At 38.5% G+C, this 18,013-nt stretch overlaps 1 protein-coding gene across 6 annotated transcripts in view; it reads right to left on the reverse strand.

The window, feature by feature from the left end:
• CRCP (CGRP receptor component) overlaps positions 1–18,013 on the reverse strand; it is a 43,693-nt gene that overhangs the window by 15,303 nt on the left and 10,377 nt on the right. For 5 of the 6 annotated variants that reach the window (XM_075771650.1, XM_075771654.1, XM_075771651.1 and 2 more), the window contains 2 exons: positions 17,843–17,937; positions 4,859–4,916 (listed from right to left, as the gene is read on the reverse strand). In XM_075771650.1, the coding sequence (XP_075627765.1) occupies positions 4,859–4,916; positions 17,843–17,937 (153 nt within the window). Of the gene's footprint in view, positions 1–451; positions 2,648–4,858; positions 4,917–17,842; positions 17,938–18,013 lie in introns of those variants that run through there. The other variant, XM_075771653.1, reaches the window with a different exon arrangement.

Raw genomic sequence — 18,013 nt, forward strand, 5'->3', positions numbered from 1 at the left:
TTTTCAAGCCTGATTACCTAGAGTTGATTCTTACTTTATTGATAAATGTATTGACAAAACCAGCCAGATCTTCAGAACTGTGGAATATATACAAAATATTCAGAAGGCAGCTGAAGCCACTGTACTGCTTGCCTCTGAAAGCAATGCTACCTTTATTTACAAGTTGAATAACCAATTTTTCACTTACTTACGCATCTTGCACTTAAAACTCTTAAGCCACAGCTTATGCATTGACTTAATAATTTCAAGTCCTCAAGAGGTCCAACTAACTTAACTGGACTTTTAAGCTTAAAAGTAGTCAAACATTTACTAAATGGAGAGTATGTCAAGAAAAGGATGCCAATTCTGTTCTGCCTCTCCAGATACATCTACGCACGGGCTTTCTAACACAGCAAAATGAAACATGCATCCAACATCCATCACTGAATCTTGCTACAAGAGAATGAAAAGACAAATCGCTCGCCAACTGCAGAATTAAACACTGGCAGATGCCTTGCTCAGTAACGTAACCGCTACTGGGAACCAGAGCTGTGCTTGTTAAACAAATGTGTATGTGGAATATTTTACTACCATGCAGCCTTTCCCAGCTGCACATTTTAGCAGTAGCTTTTTTTAATTGAGCACTATGTATGAATTTCTCAGAGGAACAAAACAACCATACTTACCAAATCAGAACGTAATAATAGAATTACATTAAGCAGTAAGTCGCATTAAAACTTGCTGATAAATTCTCATGGCAGAAAGCAATTTTCAGAAGCTTTTACAGATTTTATTTCTCAAGAAGCTATATCAGAAAATAACAGCTAGCCTATCAAGATAATTTCAGATTAAAGTGTTTATTCATAAAATAAATGTGCAAATCTGTATGTTCATAGTGCCATGTACACATCTAAGCACAAGATATGAACACAGACGTATATATACACATACTTCTCTAGATTTTTTTTTTAAACTCAGTGAAACAAGGACATTTTAGGAATATGCTTTTCCTAATTATAACAATACCGTATCTTTTCTGTTTACCCAAGTAAAAGCAAAGTATAAGAGACTTCATCATCCTCACTGTGCTTCTTTTAAGCTTTCAATGCTAATATTTATTTCATTTAGCCTTCCGAGCCATGACAATACACTGCAAATGCTGAATAAATAAAGCCACACTGAAGAACCTTATGAAGTTCTAAAAAAACTGAGAAACTGTCTCAAGGATAAGTAATATTTGATGGGTAACCAACCTCAGCATCACAGAACAGAACAATCTGTGGGTTAAAAGCTATTGTTTATTTGAATAAGCTAAGAATTCTATTTTAAAAATAAATATTTAACTGCAGTAAAAAGGAAATAGGGGTTCTGATCACTTCCAAAGCTATCAAGCTCATAATTTAACTCCAGTGTAGGAGGTACATGAATGATTGGATTAATGTCCCTCAGAGATAATTAATCAAGTATGCAAAGTGGGAAACTAAATATATTGTTGAGAAAATAAAATGTTTAAATCCTCTAACACCTTCCATTTTCCAGAATACTTTACATTATTATTATTTTCTATTCAACAATGAAAGACAATCTGCCAGGCTGGTTATGCAGAGCACGTATCACGACATATGAAGCTCTCCAAGCTGGAAATCTAGTTTTAAAAAGCACAGAATTAAAATCTACTTTTCCATTCAGAGGGAAGAATGTGGAGCAATTTGTTCATTAGAAAAGATGATGCTTAATCTTCAAACCCATCGCAGTTCAGCATTAAGTAAAGCTGGACCGCTGTCATGGTTAGAGCAACATCACTGTCTTTTTTTTCCTTCTTTGTGAATCACTGAGCCAGGAACAACATATGTTAAAGATTAAAACAGGAGGTCAAGATAGCTGCAATGTGTATAGTGTTTTACCCTGTGGGATATGAATTAGAATTTCATGCTCCTTTTGTTGCTGTTGTTGTTTGAAAATAAAAAAATCCTGGCACACAGTCCGGAAAAGGCAAATATGAACAATTCCAGCAATTTATGCATAAAGACTTACAAAAGAACTTGAGATCAAAAGATCACAACATAAAGTTGCTTCTTAGCTTAAATATAATTTTATCAAAATTGATGTATTGTTTGCATACAACTAAAGACAGGGAATTTTATAGAGGGAAAGTAAAAAACCAAAGGCTGGAAAGGCAAAAAAGCAACAAGCAGTAGTAAATATAACTATCCTCTCACATCAGCTATTAAAAGCCTATCAGATAAATTTGACTGCATTCCATGGACAGGTAACACTGAATAGAAGTTTGAGACATCAAAACTATTGGAGCATGTGAGACAGATATATGGCTTGTTTAGCATTTTGTTTAAAGCTAGCTTCTTAAAAAGTAAGATTTATTTCCCTACATTATATGAAATGGTCAGAAGTTTTCATTATCATCATAATTTATTTCTGATTCAATTCCTGGAGCGCCTCAAAGCTTTAGAGTGAAAGTTCAATGAAAACAGAATCAAGGCGATTTTAGACCTAGTATTCACTTCTCTGTAGGTCATGTCTGAGCCATCAGCTGCAGTGAATTGATTTGCCTCCACGAAATCTCTGTATAGATCATCTTCTCCCTACCAACATGTCGTGGTTTAGCTCCAGCTGGTGGCTGAGCACCACACGGCTGCTCACTTGCTCCTCCCTGCCGGTGGGATGGGGAGGGGAATCAAAGAAAAAGGTAAAATGCGTGGATTGGGATAAGGACAGTTTACTGGGACAGCAAAGGAAGAGGAAAATAACATCAACAATGCTAATAAAAGAATATACAAAGTGGGTGATACACAGTGCAATTTGCTCACTGCCCGCAATCTGATGCCCAGCCCATCCCCAGGCAGTGATCCCTCCTCCCTGGCCGGCTCCCAGTTATATACTGAGCATGATGTCCTATGGTATGGAATATCCCTTTGGGTGGTTTGGGTCAGCTGTCCTGGCCGTGTCCCCTCCCAGCTTCTTGTGAAAATTAACTCTATCCCAGCTGAAAACCAGGACAGACAAAGAAGAAAATGCTGGTAGCCTCCACTGCTCTGCATTATTTTATACTCAAAGATGCTCAGAGAAGACAAAGATTTTGTGCGTTCAAAGACGCTGCACTGCTACAATCTCTTTCCCCTGTCCTTGTCAAAACCCAAAATAATTCAAGACAGTGATCGAACAGCAAAATCATTTCTTTGCTATGGCTCCTGTCTCTGTATTTCACTAACAAAAACGGCTTGCAGTTTCCTAGCAGTTATCGAGCTCAAAAGACTTTGATGTGCTTTGATGAAAGAGTAAATGTACTGCAATTTTGGGGAGGCTTAATTTAACACAGTGTTAACAATCCAGTCAACTTAGACTACTGTAATGCTAGTTGTGGAAAAACTCGCCCTAGGAATTACAAGGGTATCGCAATGTAATAGAAGTAACTGTTGCCAATACTTCCTTGATGATACAAATTCAGACTAGTCCCCAAATGTATGAATATTACATTTTTCATAAGTCGCTTTTGATCATTAAAGAAGGGTTACATACCAATAATGGGCTGACACTGAACTAAAATCTTGTATCTGTATTCTGTAAGTTTAAACAATGAGTCTTGTCTAACTTTGATGATACAAACCTTGAAATATCTGAAGCACGACACTCTACAGAAACCTGACTTCTAATATGAAGGCCCAAATTTCTTAGATTTGCCTCCTGGACTTCAAACATGACACGGGAGCAAAACAATTTTCAATATTTTATGGATAGGTAAGATAATGAGGAACTAAGTATGATAACGAGGGGAGGATAGACGAAACCACACAGTCATCCGAAAGCAGCAAAACATCATTGTATTTGAAGAAGAAAAGGGAAAAAAAGACTGTACATGGCCTATACGGGAATATAATAAAACTGTGTCCAAGCACATGAAGCTAATAGAGGTATGAGACAGGCGTCATTGCTTATGAATAACTTTCTAAGCAAAACTCATGAAGCCTTAATGCTCTTGGTTGGGTTGATGATTGACACTGATCTCTTCAATCACAAGACACAGTATTAATTCCTCAGCTAGAAGCGTTCTTTTATGAGACGCCTTCAGCATGACAATGTCTATTCCTTGGCTATGAAAGAAAAATAGTCCTACTGGTTACCTCTTTAATCCTTCCCTTTTTTTGCAGCAAAATATGATCCTATTACTACATAGTTTGGTTTCAGGGTAAGATTGAAAGAGATGATCTTAATGTGAGAGATCTTTATTAAAAGAATATCCTTATTACAATAATTGCTTTATTACCACGGGGTTTTGTATTCCTAAGGAGATACTTCAGAGCATATTACCATCTATTTCTATTTAGCAACAATTCCTCTTTACACCAGAATTACACTTAACAGATTGGCAATGGCTAATTTCCATCAGAAAGTCTGTTTATATCCATTTCTCATTCTGTACCACTGCTCAAAATGCCGTATCAGTCATTACTCACTCCTTTCCTGCATGTTTGGTTTTACTATAACATAAAACCCCAGCATCAAAACAACCTTGTCATCACAGCTGTCAAAAAATGAAATACTTGATTACAGAGCAGCAGCAAAAAGACTCAGGTTAAATATATTCTTAGTCGCAATACTGTAACTAACCTTTAATGACTGCATTGGGCATTTTCAATATGTGACACTGAAGCAAACAGAGGTGGAGAATCTGTCTGAGAGAAAGATGGGCAAGTCTCTAAGGAGTGCTCAGAGGAAGCAGAGTGGATTTGAAACCGTGAATGTAAAGATGTGCATAAAGGGATACATTCAATCACTGACCATGAGAAAGTAATTATTCAATTGATCTTCAAGGTTAAAGCTGCTTTCATTTAAGCTTTGAACAGTCAGAGGCATTGTTACTCACCAGCTGTATTTCAACTGCTGTCACAGGCCTGTGGTTCAGCAACTGGAGCTTTTCTGCCCTGTTTAAAAGCAAAGTGTAAAACAATCCACATGACTATATAATTTGAGGATCCCAAAAATGACTGGTAAGAGGCAAATACATTCCTGATAGTTTAGTTTCTGACTGGGTTTGCAGTGTGGTTTAATTGCCGTGATAATTTGGGTATTTTAAATACAGCACTTCCTTGCGTGTTTAGACATACTGCTGTTGCCACCTCTAGTCTAAGGTGGCAAGGCAGAGGACCTTAGATCATTACTGTACAAGCATTAATTAACATGCACCGTTGCTTTGTTAAACACAGTATAGAAACGCTAAACAACTCAAAGATCGCAGACTCTTTTGCTATGAACACACAACCGCAAGAACAATTATCATACCTAAGAAGCTATTGCCATTTGGCTGATGGACTGTAATATGTTTATTCTTTTAGCCCGCTGCAAATGTAAAGCTAAGGAAAAAAAAACCAAACCAGCTTGAAACCACTTGGCCACATGTATTCTCTAAAACCCACATGGTTTAAGCCGATGCATTTTCTCATACTTTATTACAATGGGCTGAGGCCGTACTTTTACACATGTATCTTTGGGCAAAAATATATCTTCATCTCTGTTCCCATGCAAATCTACCTTTCCGTTGTGTTTCTACACCTCTTGGGCACCATGCAGCAAATCGGGGGGACTGAGCTGGACTGTGAAGATAATCAACCTCTTTTTCCTGGGTTGTTCTTGACTTGATTCACTGCACCGTCCCACAAAGACTCGTATGACCACAAACTGCAAGGTAGCAAGATACAGAAGATCCGACCCACCCCTCAATCAGTGCCTGGGTTGTAAATGTATGGTCATTTATTGTGGTTGAAAAGATGAGTGATAATTCATTAATATGCAATAATTCAAACACTTCTGATTACCTGTCCACAAGCTAAAGCGGACAGAAAGCGATTCTATGCATTCAGATTTGCAGTCTTGTGCCTTTAGCACAAAAGCATTTCAATTCAATGTTAACTTCTTTTGCCTTGATTTTTAGATATGAACCATGTTGCATCTGTATTTTTAATAGTTCAAATTCCATCCTCCTCTGCCTACAAGGGGGAGAAGTCAGTAAAACTCATCTGATGCTGGTACTTAAACACAAAACACTTCAATATTCAGGGAGACGCTTTAGCACTACTGAAGCCAGTGGCAAAATTCCTGATGCATTCAGAACCATCATTAAGCTGACCCAGCCTCACTGCTTTTCTGGATTCATTTTAACCAAACTGCTATTAGATCTACTTTTTCATCAAGAAATCACGAGATCTCACAAATGTCCATTAAAATACTTTGATCATTAAAATAGAAGAGAGGAAAAAAAAGGGTGAGAGGGAGAAAATTTTGTTGACATTTAAATTATTTGGGCGGGGGGGAGGGAGGGGGAGGAGATGTGATCAAACAAGCATTTTCATGAAATTCAAACCACAACATTTAGGCAATAGCTCTGCAGTCAAAAATTATTCATTTTACACCCTACTTAAATACGAATCATTCTAAAAACAAAGTAAAACGCAGCTGTCATATGCCAGTAATGCATATTTCATTAGTTTCAGAAGCTCAGAACATTAACATTGACCACATAACAGCAGCAGGGCTAATGATCTGAGCTGATCTTTGTAGTTTAGAACAGAAAAGCACAATAACACAACACCCCTAAAGATACAACAGATGTTTAAAAGGACATATGAAACAGTAACAAATGCACTTTGATAAATAAAAACATAAAATTAAAGTATAATAACAATAGATACAATGAGTAAAGGAACTTGAACATACTTTTGGAAAAAAAAAAAAATCTTGAATGATTATTACTTGACACACAGCCCCTCCCAGCAGCCATCTCTGTTTATGCAGCACACTGATGCGTTAAAGTGAGAAGTGACAGTTAACACGCGTGATCTTCCAGTCTCTGACACAGTAGCGAACTACAATTTTGAAGAAATAAAGCTTGGAATTCATTATTCTTTAAAGGGCATCTTTAATGCACATTTAAACTGATTCTGAAGAGTTTCCCACTGGTTTATTGGACCTGTGGGTGGCTTTCAGGAGAACACAGATGCTGTAGTTCACAGCCCCGAGCTCTCCCATGTAGGTGTTTACAACCAGCAGATCAATGTCTATGAGTCTGGAGATACTTCAGAGATACCGTCTCATTTCCAGTGCCCTCCAACACCGGCTGCCCTTGAAATCTAACACCAGCTAACAGCTTATAACACTGTCAGACGCTTCAATACTTTATCATTCATGTATGTGCACCGGTACACGTTCAAAGACCAAAGGGGAAGCCTTTGACAAGCGAGGCATTGCGCTGGTGTGTACATGCACGCACGTCTACGTGTCAAGAGATTGAATTTAATACTTAGGGCAGGCAGTTGACACCCAAAGAGAGTAAGGCCCTTCATTTATCCGCTGAACATGCCAAATGAGCAGCACTAGCATAAAATTTTCCTGGCTGATGTCTCCTGAAGAAAAAAATCCTGTATTACCAGAGATTGGATAATCAAACCCTATTCAGCTAAAATGCCCACCATTGCAAGGGATTTAGTGATGGGAATAGGACTACGGGATGCTCTTGGCTCAATGAAGACAACGGCTCTGCTGATACCAAACAGGCTTAATTATACTGGAGGGTTCTGTGATGTGTATTCACAGCCCTAAAGAACAGAAAACAACTTTGAAGAGATGACATGCTGACTGTTGGGTTTAGATCCTGTCTAGTGGTGACAACCCCAAAATCCTTAAAAAAAGAAAAAAGAAGCTTTCAATTGTTCCACCTAGTCCCTGAGCCATTCTGCCATCATTTTTATAAAATGCTGGAAAATAATTCTAATCATGACTTTCAGCTTCAAAAGAAAAGCCTGGAATTTTTAAATGCTGCATTTGTGAAATATTAACAATTCACAGCAGATAGCTCCAAGAAATCCTCCTATATATTCATTAACCATTAAAAAGCATACATGATTTGACATCTTGAATTTACATTTACATTACAAATGTATCCATTTTTTTTCCTCTTTAAATTTCAAAACTGGAGAAGGGGATAAGGAATTAGGACTTTATAAAGGAGAAAAAAAAGAAGAAAAAGCTATTTTAATCAACGACAGAACTATTCAAAATGTCCATTTAAAAAACGAGCTCAAACATTTTGGGTACCACCCTATCCTTTTAATCTTCTTTTCTACTCCTACAGAACCACATCAGAAGATTTTTTCCTCCGTCTTCAGAAAAAGCTTACAATAAAGTGACATTTGGCACCTGGATAAATGCCAACAAGCGTGGCAGATTTCACATCGATCGGGTATGGTCTTACAGCTAAAAGATTATTTTTGCTGAAGAACAGGAAGACGTTTCTACCTACACATCGGCATCTGCCCTCAAAAGCAGGGTGATGAACTTACTCATGGAAAAAAAAAAAAAAAAAAAAAAAGATGCCTAAAGCAAATATTTTGATGGTTGTTTCAAAGTTTTTTCTAACACAATTTATCAAATTAGTTCCCCAAGTTTGTCTACACTTATTTGTGGGTCTTTGTACAAAGCGGTAAGGATCACTAGCCCCATTTTACAGACCGGAGGAGTGAGGGGGAACGATTAAGTGGGGAATGCTTTAAAGGCAGTGGGGCTTGGAGGTATAAGAGTCGGGAAGAGGTTTGGCATGGAAGGAGAGAAGGAAAGGCCCATAAGACAGTACGTCACAGCAGATGTTGCTATATTCTTTAAAGGCTCCGCTTGCTGGAAAGCACTGTGTGGTCATGGCCCCTGGCCAGACCTGCTCCCTCCTCTTGGGGATTTTCTAGTGCCCTGAAAAGAATCTGTCCTTGCATTCGTGAACTGTAAGGCGCGCATCCAGGCTGCAAAAATACAGGAGGATGCTGGCGGGGGGAAGGTGCTTTCTGTCAGTTACTGCACAAATCAGTATTTAAAGGCAACTCCCACTGTAGTGACTATGCTTTCTCTTCCATCCGGCAGAATAACTGTTTACATTTTTCCGACTTCTCCTGTTAACAACCCCTTGGCAGCACCAGGTTTGGTCTTAAATTCTGGATACTGTGATTTTACAGACGACAAAAAGGAATCAGAATTAGCTTCGTTAGCCAGATTTATTAGATTGCTTTGGGTTTGGAGAATCAAGGATGAAAGCCAAATATGCTTCCATTGGCGAGAAGCAGTGAATACGCCTCCTTTGTTTTCCCGTGCTAATCACTTAAATCTATTTATTTGGCAGCTTGATGTTTACAAGAAGAGACTATAAAGAGCATGGCTGAATTTAACACTGAACTGAGAGCACCATTGTTGGCTGCCTTATTATCAAAAAGATAAGGTGTCTATAACTGCTGCCATTTACTACTGTCATAAGCAATGAAAGGACAGAAATAAAACCTTAATATTGACAGGAGACAAGTACTGAAATACTTTAGACTAGAATTAAAATTGAAAGCAGGTCATCTAAGGAATCAGTAAGAGAAAACACCCACCCTTGTAAATTGTACTGAACGATATCACCGCCATAAAAGCAGAAGTCCTAACAGAGCTGGGTAAAGAATATTAAATGACCTCTTCAGCGTACAAGTATCTGTCCAATTCATCTGAATGAATGTATGAAAGATTTAGTGCTTTTTCCTCAAGGGCTAGGAAACTGCCTGGTTCAGTGCCTGGAGCACTTGATGGAGATGCAGAAGCTGGCGCTTTGGTCCTGGCTTTCAATGTCAGTTGCTTCACGGTTCCTGGCCAAGCACGTGTCTGTGCCTCAGTTTCCAGACACGTAGAACAGAGACAACATTTGCAGCTCTCATAGGACAGCTATGAGGATATCTACTTGGAAAACACCTCCCCCTCCTTTCAGAGCCCTACTTACAAAGACAGGCTTTTATGTTCGCTGTTTAATGAATTCATACAAGTTTCTAATGAATTCATAGAAGTTTCTCACTGCACTGTACACTCACACGCCTTTTCAGAGATCAGAGCCTTTCAAAAGTCTTTCCTTACTTTTGCAACAAGACATGTCCCAATCCAATCCTATAGCTCCACCACATCTCCAGATAAAACATATTCTTTGACTTTTCTGAAAGACCACATAAGATAAATTTTCTCATATTCTTGTTTTTCAAAGTAATATCTTTAAAATTTGTTGCCGACAAAACTTCAGAGCCAAACAAACCGGATCAAATAATCAAAGCCATATCATGTCTGTGCTAAAGAACACAAATCTTATTTATCCAGAGCTATTTCAAAACAGGCAGAGCTCCATCATATTATCACAGAAAGGCTAATGGCAGAGCAGGTAACAACAGAAATAAATTAAAACCAATTACACATTGTGACTAAAACAATCAATTAGTGAAACTGTTCATGGTTCCTGAAGACAAGAAATACAGGACACAATAAAAAAGGCCACCTCTCAAAGACTTTTTGCTCATAAGCCATTAACATTTAGTATTACTCATTAGGGAATAGATTGAAGTTTTACAGTCAGGAGAAGTGGATCTCAAAAACATTATTTCAGCAAAGATAGTACCATTCAGAGTACTTGCAGTTTTTAAAATGTGTACAGAAGAATGAGAGATAATTTGCCAGTAAGTCATTAAAATGTGTTATCTGAAAACTTTCGTGCCTGTTTTTGATCTGCAAAGCTCCCTACTGGAAAAATGACTCAGAACATCAAAAAGGAATTAGCAGCAGGGTGCAAAAAACCAAAAGCTACAGAAATGACATATTTCATCTGAAGGTGCTTGTGTAGAGTTAAGGGGGTTTAAAAATTACAAACACTAATTAACACTGAAAAATAATAATCTGTAGACATGTTAACATTCTATATTTATGATTTAAGCAATGTATTTGTTTTATTTACATAGAGATTGAATCCAAAGACACAGAGAAACGACCAGCTATTCATTTGGTACCTAGTCAGTTTCTTGCTGATCAACCTAAACATCATTCGCGCGTAATGAAGAGGTAAGTTATTTTATTTTGGCAAAATACTGCAAGATGACAAAGGGATAACTGACTGTAATTGAAGACATTTGGACGAATATGTTGATACTAGTGTGGGTACACTGGATAGTAGTATGGGTAGCTATGTTCCTCCTGCAATAGAGAACAGCTAACATTTTATCTTTTCTCTTCTGTTTAGTAAATATCCAGCTGCTGAGATTACTTAAGAAATACCAAGCATGCATGTGTGCAAAACATGAAGTGACCTCTGCTTACTCAGGAGGTCCACGTTCGAACCTCTCCCTGGTGTTTGTACAGAATACAGACACGGACTCCAAACACGTGATCTGAGACCAGCTTAGGGGACCCTTTTGATGCTTTGGTCCCAGCTCTTCTCCCTGCGTGCAATTTCTGACCTTCCCTAGTCATAAAAACGGAGTGACTACTCTTGGCATCCCCTTGATGCAAACACTCACAAAATGTCTCTGAAGTTCAATGTCACAGTAGAAAACTGGATTCCTCAGCGCCCAATACTAGCAGTAAGCACTGCAGCACGGCGCGCAGCCCGAGTCAGAGCTCAGTACTCACTGCACTGACATTTTTAACACTGATACCAAAAGTTTGCTGTTAGGGTCAGAGTCTCTCTGTACCTGGGATTTCTTGCTAGCACGTACACAAGTTAGAACCCAAATATTCACAATTCTATTCGAAATAAGCTTTAAGGAAGGCAAACGCTGCATGCATCAGTGCTGACTGCAGTATTTTGTATGGGCACAGACATGATAAGCCTGAATTTAATTCGTGTTCCGTTACATCTAAAAAAACCCAAACAACAGGAATGTTTTCCAACTCAGATGAATCCATCTTTACACTTTCTACAGCACGCATGTTTACACCCATGCTCATTAAATAAAAAGGATAACTGTCCCATTCAACTAAACAGAAGGTGAAGGATATTTTCAGCTTAATTGACCTCCAAAAGTAAGTCTTTGTATTTTCTCTGGGCTGTCTGGATTTTAGTAACACTGTTTGGAACATGAAAGCTGCTCATTCAAGAGAAGAATACATACAAAAGATGAGTGATGGTTGAAAGCCATTTTCTCACATAAAAGCAAGATTCCACTAATCAGAGTTAATCGTCCGTTACGCAGACTCTTACAGGACCCGCCTAGCGAGAAATCCCAAAATGGCAATTACTGCTGTTGGGCTGAGCAGTGCCTCCCCCCTTCCAGGCCACATCCAGCAGTAGCCAGGACGCAGCTAGAGCCAAGATCAGCATTTCCAGCTGAGGGCAAAGTGATGTGGAGTGGGCTTTGGGACATATGAAGCTCAGGCTGCGGGAGACAAAAAATATGTGCAGTTATGGAAGAAAAAAGAATGAGTCTGAGGTCTACGTTTGAGGGGAGAGTGTATATTGTAGGAGGCGCAGATGTCAGATTACAATAGTGTAATCCTTCACAAGCAAAAAAAAAAAGTTCTCCTAGAAGACAAAAAAAAAAAAATAATCAGTGTCTTGTGTTCAAGATCACACTGCATATCTGGGTAGAGAGAACGGACAGCACATTGCTACAGTGCATAATAAATTCACAGATTCTAAAAAATACTAAAAAGTTACATACTGTTGTGCAAGTTAAGACAAAATGTATCGTATTACGTCAGCAGTGATCCAAATATTTGCAGCATTTATATTTTAACCAAAACTTCGTATTATGTGTCTTGGTATTGCCCATTTTTTAAGCTACTCAACTCCTAGACTGTATATAAATATATATGCATGCGCGTTTTGTTTTTCTAGGAAGAGATCTATAGGCATGGGTAAGGAGAGAACAGTACTGGCACCAAGACACAGCACACAGAGCTAAAAAAAGGCCCTAAAACATCTGTGACTGTGCAGAGGCAGATTTATCCTCAAGAATGTATGAATGCTAGGAAAACCATAAAGTAACAGCAGTATACATAACCCTATATTTTATTACTAGCTGAAAATACTTAAGAGTCAAATCCTATGGTCTTGAGTCAACCACGGCAGCTCATGTAAAACGTTACCTGAATCAAGACCGCAGGATGTGCCTTACGGATGAGCTGCGGTCTGTGAAATCACCTATCGGGCTGCATTCTGCACAGGGCTTACCACTGTACTTCAACTTCGTTACATTTGTCTGGGATGATCTCTGAGGGCTGATAATGGTGTCTGAATGCAAAAGATTGAGCAACACTGCTACAGATCAAAGGGTTAATTTCAAATCAGTTCCATGGGAAACACAATGGTCTTTTTAAAGACTATTAAATGATGCTATTGTTAAACTAGCACCATCCTGACTTTAGTGTTTCACTTTGAAAGCTCTGGAGGAGACAAAAATTACAAAGTAAATCATTCAGCCCTTAATATTGTAGAGGTTTGTATTTTTTATAGTTCTTGGCAGTAATGAGGGAAAATACTTTCTAAAAGTACTACAGATCTTCAACTCAATACTTCCTTGAATGTGTTGATTTAAAGACAAAAAGGGCAATGATTAAATCCAATTTTAAAAATTATAATAATATGCAGTGATTAGAAATTTGATTATTCCAAAATTAGATCTAAGATAGGCTATCAGTAACAGGAACAAGTACAAGTAGAGTCAATTTTCATTTAACCACAATTACAGAGCGCAAGCTTAATGAATGTTCTTTTCATGCAATGCCATTCGCGCTACCTTACAAAACATGAAGCCATTCCAGGGACTAAAACTGGAAAATTAGCTGCTAGTGGCATACGGCATTTCCAAGTACAACATGGCTTACTGTACTGTAGCATTAGCCAAAGCTTGAGGCCTCAACAAGGTAATAATAAAATTCACCATGATGTCAGTTCAGAGCTTTTCATTAAAAAAAAGAAAAAAAAAAAAAGAAAATAAACGTCAGTTCTACAGTTTCGATTTTACCAAAATAACTGATGGCAAGGAAAAAAACCCCTGTGCTTTACCATATTTTACTGACTATATCAGCAAAATATATGTTTAGATGTCTTTGAATTTGCTCCATTTAGCAAGGCAGCTATCTGAAATTACTGTGAAAGGTTTAAGTTGTTTTTACATGTTAGTATTTATTTTAAAATTTGCATTTTAGGAAAAATTATTTTTTTTCTGCCTCTAATATTAACGAGAAAAAACTCATCACAAAACAGATAGCTGTCTGCAGAAAAGATATGCTAGTCTGTTGACCTGGTATTTTGAGTAGCGAATATCAGCAATAACAGAAAGAAAAGACTTGAGGTGATTTTACAGGAACTGCACCATTTGCCAGCACAACGCTATCAGCTCTAACTGAAGCCAGAACACTTCACGACATCATGTGTAGCCCGACAGGCGATGCATTCTGCAGGGTTAATATTCAAGATTTGTGGAAGGAGGGCAGGAAGAATGAGAATTCCCTTGATTAAAAGCTCTGTTCTTCAAACAAATGTGTCTCAGTTCTTGGTGCTTCTCTGGATGGTGTCTGGTCTTGCTTCACTCCCTAGAAATCCTCACATACACTAGCACAACCTAGTGCTTGAGTGCTGCAATAACATGTGGAGTGGGGAAACAGCTCATCACCCTACCTCCCTCCATCAGGTTTTCAGATATAGCTGCAAATCTTTCTTATATTCAAAGCCCTGAAATCCTTGTATTAGAAAAGAAGTTGCTGAGCCTAACTGACAGCACAAACACACTGCTTAATTGTTTCCTCCTTGATTAGAGGCAGAGTCATAACAGGAATTTAAAAGGCAGAGGAAGCAGTCTAAGATGAGGGGATGTTCCTGACTAGTTGTGCCTTTTAACCGGATTCGCTGTTCCTTTTTCAAGGAGAAAACAGAAAAAGCTGCTGTGCCCTCACTGAAGACAGACACCAACTAACAGATACACCTTAGATCAAATCAGCTAGCTTCAGAAAACTGTTAGCAGCAGAGACAGCATATGACCAGCTAAGAGATTAAGGAAGAGAGCATCTCTTTGAATGCCTTACCCAGAAAGGAAGAAGCAAAGACAGACTCTGGAGTTCATTACTCTTCGTGGGAGGAAAAGTCATTACAGCGAGATCATGTAAGCAAGGTCCTGGAGAGCAAACATTGCAGGTTCTTTCCTCTCAGAGGGCAGGAAAGCTCTCTACCAGCTAACTGGAACGAAATCTCTAGCGAAGCCACCTCCATCACACAGAATGGAAACAATTAAAGCCTTTAGTTTTTCATTTATTTAACAAGAAAGCAGTGTTGAAATGATCTTGGTTATGAACCAAAGGGTAGTTCAAAATTTCCTTGGAGGCATTACTATTTTAAGCAGTTTAACATAAAGTGCATTATATAGTAATTGCACACCATATGCTTTCTGTGTTTTGCTGAGAAGAGGCTGCCAGATGGGCTCCGGTACTTCTAGCTTGAAGTGTCTGAATGGAAAAGATTAGAATAAAGAAAAAGTGCCAGGATCACATTCTGTTTCTTATATTGTAAAGTACGTGGCAAATGTAGAGCTGGCAGGTTCTTTACCAGATGACAAAGATATTAACAAAGTAAAAGTTGCACAGGATGCTCAAGAAGCTAAGGTATCACAGTTCAATCTGAGTTCTGATAAGCCAAAAATGCAGTAAATTTGTAACCTAAACCAGTGGTTGGCTCTTCACTCTCATCCTTCTGCAGAAGGAAATGACTTGGGAATCATTCTCTTGCTTACCTTACAGATTGATTCAGAGAACAAGCACAGAGAGGATGATACCTAAAACCAAAGGCACCTCCTAGCATCCATAAAAAAAATAAAACAGTCAAAAAGCTCATTTAAAGCTTGTAACTATTACAACCTTTGCAGCAGTGCTATATTCAAGCTCACAGAACAAGCAGGCGTAGAAAGGCAAATATTTGGGTAGATCTACAGGAACAGCTAAGCTCTATGGGACACAGAGATTTTTGTAGCTAGAATTTTCTGGGTTTATGACTCAACATCGTTTAGTACTTCAGTCTTAGAGACCCGATATGGGGCAGCAGATGCAGTCAAGATACCTAATGTGATAACAGAGCTCCCCTGCCTTTTTGCAAGAGTTAACCCTGAGGTCTTGGTCAAATTCTACCAGAAAGAAATTCAGAAACGAGCTTTGAAACAAAAACCAAAACCCAACACCACCACCCCCCCCCAAAATGAACCAAAACCTTTGACTTTTAATGGGACTCTTTTACCTAACTCAGTTACTTCTGAAAAATCCTATTCTGCCTTTTGAACTCCTGCTGGCTTTTTGCTGTGATACGGCATTCTCCTGGTGCTTTCCTAAACAGCTGTCCTGTACAGACTGAACAAGCTTATTTCACTTCAAAGAGGATGACTGTTTCACATTACCAGAAATGAAGGATGCTCATCACTTATTCAAGAAACAGTTTGCTGACAATTTTAAGATACTCTCTTTCATTTCCACACTATCAGCTCTTTACAGTAAACAGAGCATTTTCTCCATGCTTCAATACCTCCGTGTCAGAAAATAATTAAAATACCTTGCCCACTACATAAATTAGGATCCTGCTATATAAAATGAGCTACAGGAGGACTAAACAGTGACACACTGACCTGGCAACTTTAGTTCTACAAAAAAAGCACTACAAGCAAAGTTACAATACCCATAACAAAGCTCCCAAGTATGAGCACCCCTGTGTCTGCAGTGACAGCAATACTGTGATCAGAGCTGCTGATAGACTGGATGTGAGCACACACAGAGAGGGGGCACTGAAAGTCAACAAAATAGCTGACAATCTGCTTTCTACTCAATTTACTATGCTTTGGAGAGGGTAAAAACTTGCCTTGTAGCATTGCATCCTCCAGATGCTCTGACTTTGCATTTCTTTTTGTGACACAACCAAATCATTAGTAAGAGCATCCTTTCCAGAGCACGAACTCCCTGGGAGTCCTTCCAGCACGGAAGAAAAATACGGTCAGTGTCTATATAGCATAAACTACTACTTCGTGGTGAAGAGGGAGTCATTTAGAAGCAACTAAATCTTTGTTCCTTCTGCTTTTAAAAAATCAGATGACTGATTAGAGCTATCCAAGCAAGTAGCCAACTGATTCTATTTCTTTTGGTTCTGACTATTTACAACAGGCTTCACTCACACTCTGGAGAGAGGTTCAAGAGGATTATGTGTTTCAAGCACTGTGAACAGGCACTCGCACCACTGTCAAAGAAGGAAAATGCTCTTGTAACTGTGAAGGAAGTCTTGTATTTTCTATGCAGGACTTCCCAAAATAAGAAGATGGAACTGTACGTTCAGCTTTACTAGAAACTGGGGCAGAGGAAGGTTGATTGCCACAGTATTTAGGTAACTGAAATGGACATCTCGGAAATCCTAGTGGACATAAGTATCAGCGGACAAACAGCACAAAAAGAGAAGATGAACATCTTAGTTTGCTAAACGCCAATTAGAGAGCATAACTTTGAGAGATGAGCTGCAGCAGTTGGGGTTCACAGGTTAACACAAAACTTAAATTCAGAATAACATTCTTTCCCATACATCTATCTTAGGATTTTGTTTACTTATTACCTCCCTGCAATACAGCCACCTTTTTCACCTCTTAGGAATGAATGCATTTTTGCTTAAGGAAGTTTATAAAATAAGACTGACAATAAACTGAGGTTGGGTTGGGGTTTTTTTGCAGTTCTCTTACTGTGTTCAAAACCCATTTACAACTCACAGCTTCTTCCTCAGAAGACATTTTATGAGCTCTACTTTGCGCTTGAACCATGTGAGATTATGCTAAAAACCAAAATACTGACAAGAATCTGTTCGAGAAATATTGAGTGGGCAAACACAGGCCCACTTAAGGAAATACTCATCCATGTAGGCGTTAATGAGAAAAGCAAAAGATGTTTGGATGAGTATTTAAATAATGGCACAAAATACTTAGGTTAATAAAACACAGACAGATTATCATACTGTTTCATTTCAACATTTCCATGAGCTTGTATTTTTATTCAAAGACACATCTCTACTTACTTGGTTAGCTTATGGCCTTTCATTGCGCTGAGGAAATCTCTCACAGTCTCAGGACTCTGGTATCTACAGGGTGTTTTTGAAATGTACTTCAGTGTCTGTGAGGGATAGGAAGAAAATACACATTATTTCACAGTTACTATTTGCTTTACCAGTTGTGTATGACACAAGCTG

Source organism: Balearica regulorum, chromosome 19 (assembly GCF_011004875.1).
Source record: "Balearica regulorum gibbericeps isolate bBalReg1 chromosome 19, bBalReg1.pri, whole genome shotgun sequence".
Classification (NCBI taxonomy): domain Eukaryota; kingdom Metazoa; phylum Chordata; class Aves; order Gruiformes; family Gruidae; genus Balearica; species Balearica regulorum.